The following is a 19,373-nucleotide window of genomic DNA, read 5'->3' on the forward strand; positions in this document are numbered from 1 at the left end:
AGGTGGAAACTCGACAGAGCCAGGAGGAAACCCGACATAGCCAACTGGAAACCTGACAGAGCCAGGTGGAACCCGACAGAGCCAGGAGGAAACCTGACATGCCTAACATCCATAATAGAGAGGTGAATGATTTTTCTAAAATGTCAGCAGGAAATCTGTTCAACCTATATGCAAGAGTTTTGTTTCTGTTTTTGTCAAAGGTATCCTTTTAGCTGACATACCAGGAAACATCCACTGTCTGATTGCTTATAAAGCACACTGGAGAACGTCCTAAGCTCACTGCATACATGTACAGCACACACTTTTGTGAGAGATAAATATTCTGGCTAAATATCTTCAGTCTGCTTTCCGTATTGACAGACATATTTACAAGAGGCCGAATTGGCCTGGAAACTTCTCCGCCCGCCACACTGATGCTGCAGGAATCAGTCTATACTCATTTCTCTGTATTCTGGCTTTTCACAATGATAGGAACTGAAAAAAAGAAAACAAAAACATTTAGATCCCACAACAAAACAAACTTGGATTTTCCATTTTCTTATTTCTTAGCGATAACTCGCCTATATTTGGTATTGCTTGAAGTGTTGCCTGTGAAAACACTTTCAAAAGGCTTTAAATGACACTTTTCATTCCAACACAGAATTTTTTCTGATCAGAAATTAATAATATGTCATCAAAACAGCTTTTATGTGGCCCTATAAGGTAGATGAAGCGATCAGAGTCAAGAAAAATGTGTCACTTGAAAAATGCTTCCAAAAATAGCACCAGCCAGAACTGTCTATAGGCTTGTGCTTTGTAAGACAGTTAATATAGCACCAGCAATAACTGTCTATAGACCTGTGCTTTGTAAGACAGTTAATCTACCACCAGCAATAACTGTCTATAGACCTGTGCTTTGTAAGACAGTTAATCTACCACCAGCAATAAACTGTCTATAGACCTGTGCTTTGTAAAACAGTTAATATACCACCAGCAATTACTGTCTATAGACCTGTGCTTTGTAAGACAGTTAATATACCACCAGCAATAACTGTCTATAGACCTGTTCTTTGTAAGACAGTTAATCTACCACCAGCAATAACTGTCTATAGACCTGTGCTTTGTAAGACAGTTAATCTACCACCAGCAATAACTGTCTATAGACCTGTGCTTTGTAAGACAGTTAATCTACCACCAGCATAACTGTCTATAGACCTGTGCTTTGTAAGACAGTTAATACATGACTGTCTATAGACTTGTGCTTTGTAAAACAGTTAATACATGATGTGACTGTATTTGGCCCAAAATTTCAACATCACTGTAAAGTGATTCCTTTTGCCATTTTCATTCTTAAGATTTCTATTGACCTTTGGAAGATGTTTTTTTTTTTTTTTTTTTTTTTTTTGATTGGTGTTTTACGCCGTACTCAAGAATATTTCACTTATACGACGGCGGCCAGCATTATGGTGGGTGGAAAACCGGGCAGAGCCCGGGGGAAACCCACGACCATCCGCAGCTTGCTGGCAAACCTTCCCACGTACGGCCGGAGAGGAAGGCAGCATGAGCTGGTCTTGAACTCACAGCGACCGCATTGGTGAGAGGCTTCTGGGTCATTACGCTGCACTAGCGCGCTAACCGACTGAGCCACGGAGGCCCCCGGAAGATGTTTTAAGCTTTGTTCTGGAAATTGAATGATACATGTACATTGTACTTTATATTACTGGTAAAATACATTTATACTACCAAAAATCACATTTATGAGCCTCTGGAAGAATTGCAAATATAAGTAAAGATTACTCACTGATAATGATAGCCATAATGATGAGAATAATGACAGCGATGATCAATTTCACCTGTAGACAATGAAACAATGCCGTCACCATTAATAATATACATTAATAACAACAATAATAATTTTACAGCAGTAATTCATTTACGTTCACCTCATTTGAGTTTTTATGCAGTTCATCCGCAATACATGACACATAAGCAGTTCCTTATTCATGGGTTCAAATCCAGCTCACCACTGCCTCTGTTGCATACATTGTTCTGGAATTCTGTAAAGCTAATTCATGAGGGTTTTTTCCATATTCAACACTACTGATATATCTGAGGACTTATGGACTGGTTTCAGAATAAAAGGTTAATTCATTAACTCGTATAAATATAAATTTTTGGTTTCATTTGCTTGCGTCTTGCTGCAAGGCTGTCCCCAATGTACATTTATTCACGTGATTGATAGATTCATTTATTTATTTGATCGGTGTTCTAATCCATACTCAAGAATATTTCACTTGGCTGGTATTCAATTTCAAAGCTTTTCTTAGTCAAAGTCAAAACCCCTTGATTTTTCGGGGTTATCAAGGCATGACAAAATTGCCTTCAATAACCGGGATTTTCAAATCCCGGTATGATGACCCAGGAGGCTCACACCAATATGGTACCTGCGAGTCCAGGTCATGCTGGCTTTCTCTCTGGCTGTACATGGGGAAGGTCTGCCAGCAACCTGCAAATGGTCATGGGTTTACCCCTCCGGCTCTACTCAGTTTCCTCCCACAATAATGCTGGCCGCTTTATAAGTGAAATATTCCGGAATACGGCGTAAAAACACCAATCAAATACATAAACAAAATAAATCTTGACAAGAAGCCACAGCCAATCAAGTGAAATCTGGATTTTAGCCTGCGACCTCATTTGTAAGGAGCCGCACAACCTCATTTGTAAGGAGTCACGCAACCTCATTTGTAAGGAGTCATGCAACCTCACTTGTAAGAGCCACGCAACCTCACTTGTAAGGAGCCACGCAACTCATTTGTAAGGAGCCACGCAACCTCACTTGTAAGGAGCCACACAACCTCATTTGTAAGGAGCCACGCAAGCTCATTTGTAAGGAGCCATGCAACCTCATTTGTAAGGAGCCACGCAACCTCACTTGTCAGAAGCCACGCAACCTCACTTGTAAGGAGCCACGCAACCTCACTTGTAAGGAGCCACACAACCTCATTTGTAAGGAGCCGCTTGCCCGTGGCAAAAGCAAGGCTTTGTCAAGCAAGCGAGGAACCCACAGTAAAAAAATGTTGAAAGACAAAGGTGAAGGTCAAACCTTGCAGTTGTTCCACCACATCTGTCGACGTAATCCAGTCGCTCGTGAGCGGAACATGTCCGAATTGCTGGCCAGAGAATCTGTCCACAAAAAGAGAAAAGATGTCATGTTTGACATACATGTATTTAAATAAAGAGATTATATTTCATAAATTTCATAAAATTAAATTCTATTTAATAAAGAGATTATATTTCACATTCAAAAATGAACAGTTTGTCCATATATAAATATCACAGAATCCAAAAGGGTCTTCTACCCGGGAATATGTTCCTATATAAGGAATCATAAATCATAAATAGAAGCCCACAAAGCACAGGGAAGTCCTGAGCAAACCATAGAAAGCCCAGAGGAAACCAAGGAAAGCCCAGAGGAAACCACATAAAGCCCAGAGGAAACAAGGTACATGTAGAGTACAGGGTTAACCAGACAATGCTCAGAGGAAACCAGAAAGAATCCTTTAAGAAACCAGACACAGTCAAGGGAAAAGGAACATCCAGAGGAAACTATACAAGTCCACAAAGCCCATGAAAAAATAAAACACAGATAAAACCACAAAGCTCATGAGAAAACCCAGACAAACCCACAGAGCTCATGAGAAAACCAGGCAAAACCCACAAAGCCCATGAAAATAACAAAGCTCACGAGAAAACCAGACAAAACCCACAAAGCCCATAAGGAAATAAGACGAAGCCCTTGAGAAAACCAGATAAAGACCATGAGAAAACCACACAAAGCCCACAGAGCCCATGAGAAAGCCAGACAACTCCCACAAAGTCCATAAGAAACCAGACAAAAGCCAGGTGAAATCTGCCAAAAGCCCAGTGAAAACATAGAAAGCTCAGGGGAACCAGACACAGTCCACAGGAAACCACACAAATGTCAGAGGAAACCACTAACATTCCTTGACTAATGTGCTGGAATGGGAATATACTAGAAACACAATCCCAAATTTTAATAAGGACAACACAACAGACGACAGTCAGTTCCCAGAATGATGTGAAATACATGCACGGCCAAGTTGATCAATTCTCACCTGATTTGTCCTGAAGTTCCTCCAGACGCTCTCCTCTCTCCAGAACCTTGCTCACATTATCCTTCATTACACCCACAACCTCATGGACCTGGCCCTGTAACCTGTATGTATATAACAACAATGGCATTATTTATTTATTTATTTATTTGATTGTTGTTTTACCCCGTACTCAAGAATATTTCACTTATACGACGGCGGTCAGCATTATGGTGGGTGGAACCAGGGCAGAACCCGGGGAAACCCACGACCATCCGCAACCTTATGGACCTGGCCCTGTAACCTGTATGTATATAACAACACTGGGATTAAACATGGCTCCAGAACCCCGCACACATCATCCTTCATTATGCCCACAACCTCATGGACCTGGGCCTGTAACCTGTACGTATATAACAACACTGGGATTAAACATGGCTCAAGAACCCCACACACATTATCCTTCATTATGCCCACGACCTCATAGACCTGGCCCTGTAACCTGTATGTATATAACAACAATGGCATTATTTATTTATTTATTTATTTATTTATTTGATTGTTGTTTTACCCCGTACTCAAGAATATTTCACTTATACAACGGCAGTCAGCATTATGGTGGGTGGAACCAGGGCAGAACCCGGGGAAACCCACGACCATCCGCAGGTTGACAATGGCATTAAACACGGCCCAGGAATCTGCACACTCATACTTCATCAATATCCAGAGGATATTACACTCAGATATGGTGTGATACAGTGCATGGGTATTGAAGGCTGATGGAACTATGGTTTTCTGTTGATGTTATATTTTCTTTCAGGCAGACATTTACAAGTCCTGGGCCAAACATTGCACCTTTTCTTCATCATAAAGCTGTTGTTTTGGGAAAAATCTGCCTACTGTGTTACAAGTGAAGCCTGTTGTTCTATGTTTGTAATGTTAAAATCTACGACAAATATAATATACATGTAGAAATACACATAGTTTGATTTATTTATTTGATCGGTGTTTTACCGATCAAGAATATTTCACTTACACGACGGCAGTCAGCATTATGATGAAACCGGCACAGCTCGGGGGGAAACCCACGACCATCTGCAGGTTGCTGGGAGACCTTCCCACGTATTGCCGTAGAGGCATGTAGTTTGATTCTGTATGTTAAACCTATTATAATGGGAGGAAACCGGCACAGCTCAGGGGAAACCCATGCCCATCCGCAGGTTGCTGGGAGACCTTCCCACATACTGCCGCAGAGGCATGTAGTTTGAATCTGTATGTTAAACCTATTATGATGGGAGGAAACTGGCACAGCTCAGGGGAAACCCACGCCCATCCACAGGTTGCTGGGAGACCTTCTCACGTACTGCCGCAGTGGCATGCAGTTTGATTCTGTATGTTAAACCTAATATCAATGAATAATCACAGATAACGAAGGGTCCTCAATGAACAGGAGATACAGAATCTGAAAACTTCGTTCACTGATGTGTATGAGATTGTGTGCAGATGCATACAATGACAGCATCGTTAAAAAAAATTGTTGCACACCTTTATAGCCAGCTAGTGACCATTCTATATTGAATGGCATGACGTAATGAAGGAGCGGCGCACCGTCCTTCTTAATCAACAATCAACCAAATGAAATAAATGTTGAAAAGATACATTCTTCTTGGTTTCTGTGGAATTCATCACACATAAAGATGTCCATGAGATCAAATATGAGATCTATGTCTTTTATCGCAGACCAACGAAATCTTACCTTTCTATTTTTGGATCGCGAAGTCTGTTTGTATTTACAGTAGGTCCTCTGAAAAAAAAAATGAATTGCTCACATTATTATCTGCATTACTTAATGTATGCATAAATTACAGGTTGATATATATATTCCCAAATATTCCCAAAATGACAATTACTTTGATCTTCATACTCCTACCTACACTACATGTATGCTTTGAATTTCCAAATAAACCTGAAGACATTCTAAATGCTTCAGTTTTTTGTTTGTTTTTCTTTTCAATCCCAAAAATGTCAGCACAGCTTTTATAAATGCGCGTTTCTTACCTCAAGAAGAAATCTTCATCATCCGAGTTTCCATCAAGTAGAGCTGTCTGTGAAGCAGAATATAGTCAAAAGCCATGTTAATAATTGAAAACTTTCATTCCGCTTTCAAATTAGAAACACTTAAATATCCATTATCAGGGCATAATCCACCGAGGGCCGATATTCCTTTCATTGGTCTGTTTCCCACATTGCCATGTACTGGGAACTGACATGCTCAAATACACACTTTTCTCATAAGAATATCTGGTAAAATTTAATATGCATTGACAAGTTTTCATTACACAAGGTATGTCACCGAGGTTAAATACCGGTTAATACGAAAGTACACAGTACATGTCCTTACTAATCTCACCTCCCTGGTACACTTTTTTAAAAATATTTTTAATAAACCTTGTCAGGCCTTGTAAGGACACCCAAAGTTCTGATCGATTCACTGTTGAAAAGTCTAAAGTGAAAACCAGGGGGAGATAACTTTCAACAAGATTGGTGAAGCCCACAATGAACCTAAATCAAATAGAATTAGGAATGTATGTGAAGCAGAAAACCCTTTACCAAATCACAAACATGTAGTTTTATTCAACATCTACATGTATACATGATTTACATTAAGGGCCGACACACATTCGTGTAATGTATGCGCATTTTTTCTTCCCTTTAATAAACTGCCTTACCCTCTCAATGTCTCTTGAGTTCCGTACATCCTCTCGGTCAAAGCTTCGCTTAAATTTTGGTGGCATGATGCTTTCTTGAAGGGGGAAACCTGCAGATGAAGATAAAAGTGTCAGGATTTCCTTTTGGAAAAGTGATTTTCAATATTGGGCCTTCATGTCCTGGGTTATTTGCAATATTGGGCCTTCATGTCCCAGTTGCAATCAAGCTAACACAGCACAATGAATCAGGGGCCTCTCACCAATACAGTCACTGTGAGTTTAGGTCCACTTCATGCTGGCTTGATCTGCAGTTATACGTGAAAAGTTCTACTAGCAATTTGCAGATGACCCTGGCTTTTACCCAGCCTCTGTCTGTCCACCATAATGCTGGCCGCAGTCACGAGTCAAAATTCTCATGTATGGTGTAAAACAGCAGTCAAATAAATATGTAAAAATATAAATATTTGGATATTATTATGTAGTCGAGCTGAAAAGCGATACCACGTGAGTTCATTAGTATTCACACAGCACTCTTCAGGGTGGAGGTAACGTAAGCCCTTTCGTCAGACATACCTTTGTTTACATCAGGGCCAGAGGTTGTTAATATCAGAGGGCAGGACAAACTTTCTAAACCTTTCCCAGTGAATATCGTGTGGTTGACTGTGTGATGAAAGTGATGCTCACTGATGGCTTTTTTAGGTAAGATTTTCGAATACAATTTCTCTCAGGGAAAGGGCGTAAAATCTTAGGAAAAGAGAATTTCACGGGTTGTTGATAGGCCACTGATCAGTGCCTAACATTACATGTCAGTACAGTTTGTTTGTTTGAGAAGTATTTCATCCGTAGTGCATACCTTGTATTAATTCCTCTTGAATTTTTAGCCGATAGCTATGTACTCTGTGATGTTCTCTATCACGTCACTAAGAAATACATTAAAGATTGAGTTCTGCATGCCACTGATAAATTCGGTGTAAATTACGTTTGCTACGTAGACTGAGCGGAAATATTTTAATGTTGTGATACTAGCCAGAGATAGGATATCTCATACATGTACGAAGATTTGTAATGATCCCAAACTAGACATAACTCTGACCATTACGCTTATGCTATGTTGTGTTTAAACATTGTTGCAAATGTACATTGTTTCATTTCATGTTCCAGTATGCTGTCACCAGTTAGTATATAAATGAAAATGCAACATTTGAGGTTTAGAAGTACAAGTGCACAAACTGTGTTCACTGCTTTAGAAAGGTGATTAATATGGACTAAAAGTTACTCTTAAATTTGGTTTTAAAAACAACAAAACATGCGAGATTTTAAAATTTATGTTGAGAATTATGTTAACCCTTTATCTTGCATAAGTCAAATTTTTGTGTATTAACAGAGAGCATTAAAGTGTGGTCTTTTTAATCTTGGCTTTTTTTTTTAAGTAGACGAATGTGTGAGAAATAAATCCAACCTGAAGCGGAACTCTGACTTGGACTGTGTCTTTTTCTTATCTGACGCCAAATGATCTTTACAGCGCGTGTGCCTGGAACCGTAAAATTGGTCCTAGTCCTCGCCTACAGACGTGTTCAGAATTTAAAAGCTTGATTGTCCAACACTAGAAAACTAAGTTGCATCTGAAATTATTTGACTGTATTAATCAACTAGAGTTCATCCGAACCTGGGTTGCAATCATTTCACATTTTGTGAAGTAAAGGTGATTACTGTACTAATTATGAATTCCAGGAATCAGTATTACCCCATGTATATTTAGTAATGTCACCTCAGTGACCTATCAGGCCACACGGAGTACAGACATGCGAACTACAACATTATTGAGTGGTAAACTTCTCTATATTTAAGTGCATCTGCCAAAACTTATGCCAATGCCATGGAGGCTGAGCTGCCACAATCCAGACAATTCTCAATCTACAATTAGTGTTCTAGGACTTATTGACTCTGGCACTTGGCTATAGTGCCCACGCGCCCCCATGTGGAACTCCCAAGAACAAGAATCTGTCATAGGCCCTACAGTAACAGACATACCCCATGTCATATACAATGTACATGTAACATTTGTATATAGCGTTCACACTCTTTAGGTTGTGTCTAAATGTCGTTTCAAAGTTTACTCAGCGTTATGATGACTGTCAGAATTCTAAAAAGCCTACTGAATCCTTCTACAGTGTGCCCTTTTAAACTTCTGACATTCATCTTAACACTGAGTCCATCCAGATGGACTACATGTAGTTGGGCTAAGTAAACTTCTTAAAGTAACTAAACACTTTCTGAACAATTTAGACAAACAAATAGCCAAATTTTAACTGCGAGTTTAGCCTCGACTGAAGGTTAATGTATTTTAACTTGTACAACAGCCAATACCTGCAGAATCACCGTTCCAGTGTATCTCTTGTTTTGGGGATTTGCACGAGTGGTTTCTTCCGCTTGCTGTTTTGTTGTTGTTGTTGTGTTGTGGAGTACTTGCAAAATCAACTTTAACTCGAGCTTGAAGCTTAAGCAGTTGCCGGGGTTACCTCTGTCCTAAAGCTGCACCGATTGTTGATCGACACAATCAGTAATCATGGACGGAGAGAACAATCATCGTTCATCTACCACTTCCTAGTCAATTTAACTACTTGAATCACAACAGGTACGATCTTTTTTTCACATTTGTCAACGTCATGTGCATAAAACTCTGTTTGTGACGCGCAGCATTCTGTTGTAGCGCGAATAACAAATTTCCGACGGAGTTGCCTCCCTTCTCATGTACTTTTAACACAACACACAAGACTGAGAACAAGCTCATGAGAGAGCTTAACATTCAGGAGCTTATAGTTTCTTTGAACTGCAAACAAAGCTTGTCCATTAAGGATGCTATACCGGGGATTGCTGACAAAAATCTATAGGCATATTCACTAATGAAATCAAATTTTCCATATTTCGTAATGAGGATAGCACAAATTTTCGCTTTTCAGGAAATATCCCACGATTCGCCTACTTTTCATGGTGTTAAAATGATTCCTAAGTTTGAAAAAGTTATAATGCGACCCACTTTATATAATTTTTATAAATTCGGAACGTTTAAAACGAGGAAAGGCGTTCCAGGGTGATATTTTGTGAAAGGTAGGCTATTTACAAGTATTTGGGCTATTCTAAAATCATTGAAAGTAATCGATTCTATTAAATAGCTCTGTTTGATTCTTTTTGCCAAAAATCTCCGATAGACCTTTTGCCTCTTTAAGGACAGGTATCACTCCACACGGCTTATAGTTAAACTGCAAAGGGTTTTGGTCAGGAACTTTTGCAAGAATGAAACCTATACGGGTACAAGTGACTGTATCGTACTGCTAATTTCAAATTTTTTTTTACCTGGTGATGCTCAGCGTTTCTTTACGCTCAGATCCATATAACTATGCGAGAATATTTTTTATATTTCCGGAGATAGGCTCCATGCATATGGTACACACTAAAGAAAAAAATAAAAAAAATAAAAAATGTTTCGTTTATAAGCACATTTCTGTGGTGAAATGGTAAGCATTTCACAGGTTAGCTGCAATAAACACATCTCTGTGATTACATAGTCTTTATGGGTAGGGCCTAAACACCACGCTTATTAAATGTAACAGAAATATGTTTATAAACGAAACACTTGTAATGTGTATATATTTGTAGGAGCTTTGATGGTAATAAGTGATTAAAAACGCTCATGTGACTTATTGCGCATGCTGTTTAATGTTCTTTAAAGGCAACTTGTAATCCATCAATGCCTTGTGTAAATCTACACTTCACACTTGGGAAAGTGTGTTAGTAACTTGCCAAAGGTCAGTGGTTTAGCTTAAACACTCCGGCTTCCACAGTCCAAGTGAAAATGGCGTCTAGCAACAATCAAATCAATAAAAAAGATAAATCAGTAAATAATAAAATGTCACCTTCTTGACATGACATTCCACATGGCAACACTCCAAGGGAATTTGGGGGAAAACTGCAGAATGCACATTTCGGATATCTTGCAGAAAAATACCATAAAAATGATTTGTTTGAGACCACGACATTATGCGTAAATCCCCCGTGTATCCGAGAGAAACAGATACTGAAATGTCCCAAGTAGTCACTCAAGCAAGTAGTCCACTATCATGGCTTAAAATGAACGAATGAATGAATGCTTGGGATTAAATGTCGCACTTAACAATTTGTCACCACGACGAGGAGTGTGTGTGGTATATACTGTATCTCCTTGTGGCTGGGTGAGTCCATGTCACCAAAGTGCTGCCGTCACTGAAGTCTCACGCCCAAGACACCAGACCTGACACCCCACCCAGTGACATTATAGACACTGGGCCAACTAGTCTTGTTCCCTTACCGTCACCTCTCAGTGTTGAGGCAGCAACAATTAGTACTATTTTTTAAAGTCATTGGTATGACGCGGCTTCAAGGCGGACGCTCTAACCATTTGGCCACCAATATGGTCATAGCCTAAATGACGACACTGCTGGCTCTCAACGTGATTATTCTTACGCAAGTCCCAGTGTTGTGTAGCCACTGTTCACCGTTTACCTTGGGAAGTATACCCATATACGAGACTTGATAGATCTATTTATTTATTTATTTATTAATTTATTTATAAGATTGTTGCTTAACACCATACGAGAAGAATTTTCTACTTATAAGATGACGGTCAGCTTTAGCGGTGGAGGAAACCAGAGTGTCCGGTGTAAACCACAGATCTTGCAGAACCATTGCACTGGTCCGAAAGAAGAGCAGCTTGTAAAGTGGACAATGTGGATAACCGAGAAACATACACATACACATTATGTATTTATTTATTTATTTGATTGGTGTTTTACGCCGTATTCAAGAATATTTCACTTATACGACGGCGACCGGATTATGGTGGAAGGAAACCGGCACAGCCGGGGGGAAACCCACGACCATCCGCAGGTTGCTGCAAAACCTTCCAACGTACAACGGGAGAGGAAGCCAACATGAGCTGATCATATTGACCAGAGGCTCTATGTTCCACGATGACCACTAGGCCACGGAGGCCACCCATGTATTATAAAATGTATATATTTACAGGTATATTCGACCAGCATGTGTAAAAAATCTTTGTTTTCATTATAACATGAAATATTTCTTTTAAATATCAAGAAAGAGTACACGCCAAGGTGTTGGCGAAGTCATGCGCGATATGTACAGACGTGTATATACCAGATGTTTACAAGATCTGATGCAACTTGAAGCAGCCGTGATCACATGGTGTGTACATAATAATGTCATCGTGAATTCCTGGCTATTTTTCACATTAACTACAAACGTCAAGGAGGCACCGTTCTCCGCCGTACGCCAGGTGGAAGTCTTCGGCGTGCACCGGGTGGAAGTCTTCGTCGTGCGCCTGGCCGAAGTCTTCTCCGTGCGCCCGGCGGTAGCCTTCTTCGTGCGCCGGGTGGAAGTCGTCTCCTTGCTCCTGGTCGTCTTCGTCTCACACCTTGTGGGAACCTACTCCCGTCCTCCGGTCCAACCCCTGTCCCTACCTGTTGCTCTCCTCCTTCGGGAGCTTTTGGGTCATCAACACTTGTTTTAACTTCCGGTCCGACTTTTTCATCACCGCCGGACACAACTCTTTGTCCCGATCGGATTGGAACTCCTTGTCCAGATTTTACCGGAACTCTTTGTCCAGATTCTACCGGAACCCTTTGTCCCGATGCTATTGGAACTCTTTGTCCCGATGCTATTGGAACTCTTTGTCCCGATGCGATTGGAACTCTTTGTCCTGATACGATCGGAGCCCTTTGTCCAGATTCTATCGGAATTCTTTGTCCAGATTCTACCGGAACCCTTTGTCCCGATCGGACTGGAACTCTTTGTCCTGATACGATTGGAACCCTTTGTCCAGTTTCTATCGGAATTCTTTGTCCAGATTCTACCGGAACTTTTTGTCCCGATCCGATTGGAACCCTTTGTCCCAATCCGATTGGAACGCGTTGTCTCAATCCTGTGGGCACTCTTTCTCCCGATCCTACAGGAACTCTTTGTCCCGATCCAATGGGTACTCTTTGTCTCGATGTTACTGGAGCCTTTGGTCCTGATCTTATTGGGACCCTTTCTCTAGAATTTATCGGAACTCTTTGCCTAGAGTCTATTGGAAATATTTGTCTAGAGTCTGTTGGGACTCGTTGTGGCGGTCGTATTGGAACTCTTTGTCCAGATGTAATTGGAACTCTTTGTCCAGATGTAATTGGAACTCTTTGTCCTGATGTAATTGGAACTCTTTGTCCTGATACTACTGGAAACCGTTGTCTAGAATCTATGGGTACTCTTTGTCTAGAATCTACTGGAACTCTCTGTTTAGAATTTATTGGAAATCTTTGTCCCGATGTAACTGGGACTCTTTGTCTAGAATCTATTGGAACTCTTTGTCTAGAATCTATTGGAACTCTTTGTCTAGAATCTATTGGAACTCTTTGTCCAGAATCTATAGGAAATCTTTGTCCAACGGTTTGCGAACCACCTTGCCGTACTCCTTGAGGGACCCTTTGTCCGGATCCTATCGGAAATCTTTGTCCAACGCTTTGCGAGCCGCCTTGTCCCATTCCTCCAGGTACTCTTTTTCCCTGAGCTATTGGCACTAGTTGCGATCCTCCTTGCGGAATCCTTTGTCCCATTCGTTCTCCTGGAGGAAATTTTTGCCCAACGCCTGTGCCAGATTTTTGTCCAGACCCTTGTGAAATCCTTTGTCCGGATGACGATCGAAACTTTTGACTACTGGAACTCGCATGTTCAGCTCTATTTGCTGCGCTTTGCGAAACCTTTCCGGTTCCCTGTACGGAATTTTCTCCATTTCCAGGCGCAGGATTTTGTCCAGACTTAGGCTTGGTTTTCTTAACAACATTTTGTACTATCTTTCTACAGTGAATGGGAGCAAAACCGTAGCCCTTGCTATCTTTAGGAGACGTCTGGTCGGGTAGCCGCATATCATGTGGGCACATGTAACCCGGAGGACATCGACACATGCTCACTGTACGCAAGATGCCGTAGGCATGGTTATAGTAGACACGCCCACACAAACTCTTCGTGGGTTCTGCTGATGAGCAAGGGGGCTGGAAAATACCAAATAAAAATAACCGTCTTAGCGTTTGACATTTTCTGCATCAACAGCAACTTCATTCATCATTGACTGATTGATTTATTTGATTGGCATTTTACGCCTCGCACTCAAGAACATTTCATTTAAATAACAGCGGTCAGCATTATGGTGGGAAAAAATCGGGCAGGGCCAGGGAGAAACCCACGTTGAGTCACTGGTTCACCGGTCATGACTCACAGCCTTTATAATAAGACGAAATCAACAGGGGTTCTTTTAGTAGAAAGAAATTGTAAAAATAAAAATAAAAAAACTGCAGAGAAGAATGGTCAGTCCAGTTTGGACCCTAGCCGCAGGTGCAAGAACAATATCCCACCAATATAAATTCTAACCATGTTTCCCTCTCTGATGTTTCCTGTATATTTTATGTTATTGCCAGTTATCTGACAAATATTATCTGACGTAGTCGACCAGCTGACTTACCGTGAAGCAGGTAAACTTGTAGGTGTACTCTCCTGTGTGGAGGTTTTGTGCCACCACCTGTTGTTTAAGCGGTTGTCGCGTGCGTTGTCCTCGTCTCACCATGATTCGGCATCGACACTTCATGTCCTTGACAGTGATATTAAAAGGAGAGAAACCCACGGCCGACACTGCCGTTAGGCCACGGGAGCACGGCTTTTTCGGGACTCTTGGTGTGCAAAAAGATGTTTCCACGACCATTGTTCTCCCTGAAAGAAGATCGAAGAAGGAGAAGAAAACATAAAAAAACATTAAGGAAAAATCGGAAAAATATTGAAGACCACATTTAGGAATAACTTTTCGCACGCTTTCATCTGAACTTTATGTCATTTTTATGTTTTCTCCACCTTTAATGACAATAATATTACAAGGATAATCATGTTTTTGTCATTTCTTACCAGTTGCTTTTTTTTATTTCATTATTCCCCGGAGAATGTTTATTCTCGCATTACATAGGTCTACAAATTAACATTTCGTGACACAAACTGCTAATATTGTCCGAGAGTTGAACCACAGAGGACCTGTTTTATCCCATACAGAGAATGTAAACAAAATGAAACCAGCCGTAATAGTGTATTTTTCAGTGTAATATCATGGAGAAATTTTAAAATAAACATAAGTGCCAAAAAATAACAACAACGAAAAAAACAAGAAATAATTATACACAAAATTAGATATTCTAAGGATGCCTTAGAAAGCTTTTAGAAAGTGTTTATTGTCTCTTTACTTGTTTCCATCCTAGAGAACATTCTCTTTCACAACAGCTAGCGGGAAAGCGTAAGAGAGGAGAGAAATAATTTGGAGGAAACAGTCGTAGTTTTGCCAGGTTCCTGGCCAAAGGTGAAGTTGAGATCTCAGATTGCATTGGCTCTCGAATTAATTTCGGTAAGGAGTCTGAGAAACATATACGCCGAATGTAATTATGATAAATATATTATAAAAGACATATCATATCGACACATAAATGGATGGACGAGAAGATTACTACAGTTGTTCTTACCATGCTTATTGCAACAGTTATGTCCAGTTTTTAGTTGTATATATCGTGCAGACAAAGTTTATGAGTCATCGCCCGAAGCCTTCCCTTTGGCAGATTCTTTACGACTTTGAAATTCTTTGATTTCATGATCTTTTACGCCGTTCTCAAGAATATTTCATATATTAGACGGTGGCCAGCATTATGGTGAGAGGAAACCGGTAAGAAACTCATAAGAATACCCACGGCAATTCTATGTACATCAGCGGAATGTTGTATGGGTTGGGCTTGAACTCATGGCGACCGTGGCCAAAGGGCCCTGAATCAATATCCTGGGCTAGCATGCTCATCACTCGGCCAGGAGCACCGATATATGTAGTACTTCGTAAACAGTAACAATAGCGGCAATGTCTCATTTCGCTGAACCCAGGGCTAGGGGGCTGTATATTCATCGTGTTGAACAAGATCGATATGGTGGATATATGAATAGTTGGGGTCAAAGATAAACTCAGATATATATTTTGATCACTCACTACTTATATACTAGAAAAGCACACGATTTGGATACTGATTTCAGTCAATCGCCTAGAGCATTCCATGCGTCTTTCCATGATAACCGAAAACCGTTGACTGCTTCACTTGGCACGATTCCGTCCTAATTTCGTACTTATTATATTTTCTTACTTCTTTGGTGGTTTGTGTTAAATGTCGTTGTGGGAACTGGCCTTGCAAATTGACCTGGAACATCCAATTTGGTTGACGCCTGGTGTGTGAATGCTTTAAGGTTGTACCTAACAATTTTTCCCTCATATTACGACGAAGGAATCTTTATGTAATGTGCCTCCTTGTTGCAGGAAGGATTTCCACCGTTCTTTTATTTAGTGCCACGGAGACGCCTCACCGATGGCAAGTGAGACGCCCTGCCCGAGCCATTATACTGATACGGGTCAACCGCCAAGCGAGGAAGTTACAACTTCCTCTTTTAAGCTCTTAGGTGTGACCCGCCCCAGGAATGATCCTGGGTCTACCGCTCCCGAAGCGGGCGCTCTACCAACTGTGCTATAGGGGCCGGTCGCACAACATGTTTACATGTACCTTGTTCAGAGTCCATGAACCAGCTAACAGACTTGTCCGGGTTGGTGGCAGTGTCCGGGCAGACCCCAGTCTGACACTGACAAAATACACCCTGGTCTGGGGTGTGGGGCAACAGGGCACCCACGGGCCTGATCACGTGACGGCATGGCTCGTCTGCTTCACAAAAAGCTGCCTGGAGGAGAGAAAGTAGAAATGGTTTTTTTGTGAGTTTTGAACTGCTCCTGTGCCCCATTCAAGACATTATACACTGGCAGTAAAATAGTTACGAAACAGTAACAAAAACATATTATATAAGTAAGTAAATCTTATAAATCTGTAAGATATATACCTGTCTAAAATATTAAATATTAACCTCTGATGCATTTTATCAATAATTTGCTTAAATTAAAGAGATTAGAGAGCAGTCTGAATATACGTGAATCTAAAATCGGATTTGAATGGATTCCATCGAGAAAAAGTCCCGTGAGACAGAATACGGTTAGATTCTGTGAAACACCATCGTGACATGATCGAAGGAATGTTCAAAGAGACGTTAAATACCATACAAACAGAGAAACAGACGATAAATGAGCCCTGTATAAACCAGTGATCCAAATGATCATAATTTTATACATATGTTTGATGTACTGTGGACAGAAAATTCAAAATAAGGCTCTAGTATTGAGAAAAATTATTTTGGTAAACATCTTGTAATTCAGCTTAGGGTGCGTGCCATCCTCGGGCTGTACAACATGGTCAGTCCATGTTGTTTAAACATTATATCTCTACAATGCAAAGATCACTTATTTACTCACTTTTGAACTTATCTACTTGTTTGTTTATTTATTTGGGTACAAATTTATTTTACCGGTGTTTACCCGCAGGACTAAAAACATTTTTCACTTGTACATTTACTGCGATTAAGTCTATGGGTGGAGTTTTTAAAGGTGAACACCGTCATGAATAAATCTGAATATTTATGAATAAATGTCATGAATTTTCTATTTTCTGATCATCTTTATGTATACATGTAGGTACTATACAGTATTATGGCATCTTCGTAGCATAAACTGTCACCGAACAGTGGATTTTGATTTCTTTATTTTTGAGTGAGTGAGTGCTTGGGATTTAACGTCCTACTCAACAATTTTTCAGTCATATGACGAAGAAGGAATCCTTAGGGTGTATGTGATGTGCCTCCTTGTTGCAGAATGGATTTCCACCGCTCTTTTATCTAGTGCTGCTTCACTGAGATGACTTGCCGAAGGCAAGTAAATCGCCCTCTTTCTTATTTAAGTCTGATGCATGTTGAAATATCTGAGCTATATCGTTAATCGATGAGTGCAATACTGGTTAGCAAATTTTAAAAATTTCGTATCATAGAAGTCAAGAATAATTGTCAAAAGTGGCCATGAAAGTCAGAAATGCCATGAATATTTATTTTTAAATATCTGTGGCAACCTGAATAATAAATGACAAATCTCTCGACCTAACGCCGCTAATAACAGAGCTGGAAGTTTGGTCAGCGACATCACTGGTCTGTCGGCTCTGCATGAAGCAAGAATGACGTTTAATTTAACGGTGCCAATGTTGGATCTATGAAACCATGTGCTGTATTAACTTAAATCTGTATTAACTTGTATGCTTTTCCTCATTCACAACCAATAAAGTAGTAAGTTCATCAACCCTAAACTCAATAGCCAAAGTCAAATTCCCTAAAACCAGGGGCCAATTCCACAAAAGCCATTTCTGATCGTAGTCAAAATTTAGAACCTCTTTACAATGTTTAGTTTTTGGTCTTCGAAGTAGAAATTTGGAAACTTTTGCAGTTAGATTACACTGATTAATTGCACAGAATATTAATTTCTAAAGCCGAAAAATAAGCTTTAAGATCGTATTTCAATTTTTTACTCAAGTCAGAAATGGCTTTGTGAAATTGGTTTTATTAATAACATCAGCGTAACCATCTTTTGGTCACACTCTGTTCTCGTCGCATTACATAGTAGGCCTACTGTTAACGTGGCATTGTATAGCAAATATACATAGTTTAGTATAAGTATACACAGCTATAGGTGTTAAGAACAGTAATTACTTTCACGGGTGCTGGGACAAACTGTATACTATATACATAAGAATTATTTATAGCCACTGGTTAAGTGAGAGGTGAACTCTAGGGGAATTCTAGTCCCCATCTGATGTTGATGAACTCAAGATGCCCCGCTATGAAGTCGGTTATCTATGACTACCTTCAGGTTTATACGTGTATGTTGGCTAAGGTGATGATGCTTACCAGAGTTTCTAGTGCACCGAATGCCGCAAACACCAACAACCGTACAACAGCGATGTTCGGCCGATGAACCATCTTCTATATGACAGGTCACCACGCCCGGGAACTACAAGTAAACAAGTCCAGTTTGCGCATGGATGAACAGGTTCTTTGCTCAGCTCAAACCGCCATGTAAGAAATGAATTCCACTCAGGACGATCTCGCACAGAAAGTATTTGAATGAAATTATCTTCAGTAACGTAATAATGGCTCCGCTAAAGAAGACTTACACACTTGAGTTTTCCCGTGGTCATAAATGCGCATGTGCGCACTGAATAACTTCGCTAAGCAGAGATGAAGAAAAAAGAGAGAGAGAGATTGAGAGAGGAAAAGTTTTTCTCCGCACTAATGCGAATTCCAGCCAAGGGAAAGTATTGAGTTTCAGGAACCGATGAATTATGCGCCAGGAGGTTATGCGGAGGCCGCTTTCATCGTTATGAAAGCCATCCTCAATTACTTCCTCTTTGGAGTTGAGAGATGTTTACTTGTTCCACGCGCTAGAAGGTGTGCTCATAATACAGAATACTCACAGGTACACATAAAAAGAACTCTGTGGGTGTCCTTAGGGAATGTGTTACACACATACAGACATCCACATACACATGCAGGTATG

The 19,373-nt window shown here is 40.3% G+C and overlaps 2 protein-coding genes across 2 annotated transcripts; both read right to left on the reverse strand.

The window, feature by feature from the left end:
* Positions 1–119: 119 nt before the first annotated feature.
* LOC135480718 (vesicle-associated membrane protein 4-like) lies at positions 120–9,451 on the reverse strand. The gene is made up of 8 exons (XM_064760632.1): positions 9,167–9,451; positions 6,821–6,909; positions 6,150–6,196; positions 5,848–5,895; positions 4,116–4,216; positions 3,083–3,162; positions 1,781–1,832; positions 120–474 (listed from the first exon to the last, which is right to left on the reverse strand). Exons 2-8 carry the CDS (start codon positions 6,884–6,886, stop codon positions 437–439), a joined length of 432 nt encoding a protein of 143 aa, XP_064616702.1. The 5' UTR covers positions 6,887–6,909; positions 9,167–9,451; the 3' UTR covers positions 120–436.
* Positions 9,452–11,380: 1,929 nt separating this feature from the next.
* Positions 11,381–19,018, reverse strand: LOC135480344 (uncharacterized). Its single transcript, XM_064760172.1, has 4 exons — positions 18,725–19,018; positions 16,456–16,627; positions 14,349–14,593; positions 11,381–13,881 (listed from the first exon to the last, which is right to left on the reverse strand). Exons 1-4 carry the CDS (start codon positions 18,794–18,796, stop codon positions 12,100–12,102), a joined length of 2,271 nt encoding a protein of 756 aa, XP_064616242.1. The 5' UTR covers positions 18,797–19,018; the 3' UTR covers positions 11,381–12,099.
* Between the last annotated feature and the right edge of the window lie 355 nt (positions 19,019–19,373).

The sequence above is a fragment of the Liolophura sinensis genome, chromosome 13, assembly GCF_032854445.1.
Source record: "Liolophura sinensis isolate JHLJ2023 chromosome 13, CUHK_Ljap_v2, whole genome shotgun sequence".
Taxonomy (NCBI): Eukaryota; Metazoa; Mollusca; class Polyplacophora; order Chitonida; family Chitonidae; genus Liolophura; species Liolophura sinensis.

Excerpts from the sequence above, each read along its gene's own strand:
- LOC135480718 (XM_064760632.1), bottom strand. The coding sequence starts at position 6,886 with ATGCCACCAAAATTTAAGCGAAGCTTTGACCGAGAGGATGTACGGAAC. Across the intron at positions 6,197-6,820 it reads ACTCAAGAGACATTGAGAGG|ACAGCTCTACTTGATGGAAA; the intron begins GTAAGGCAGTTT and ends TCTGCTTCACAG. Across the intron at positions 5,896-6,149 it reads GATGAAGATTTCTTCTTGAG|AGGACCTACTGTAAATACAA; the intron begins GTAAGAAACGCG and ends TTTTTTTTTCAG.
- LOC135480344 (XM_064760172.1), bottom strand. The coding sequence starts at position 18,796 with ATGGTTCATCGGCCGAACATCGCTGTTGTACGGTTGTTGGTGTTTGCG. Across the intron at positions 14,594-16,455 it reads GTTCATGGACTCTGAACAAG|GGAGAACAATGGTCGTGGAA; the intron begins GTACATGTAAAC and ends ATCTTCTTTCAG. Across the intron at positions 13,882-14,348 it reads ACAAGTTTACCTGCTTCACG|CCCCCTTGCTCATCAGCAGA; the intron begins GTAAGTCAGCTG and ends GGTATTTTCCAG.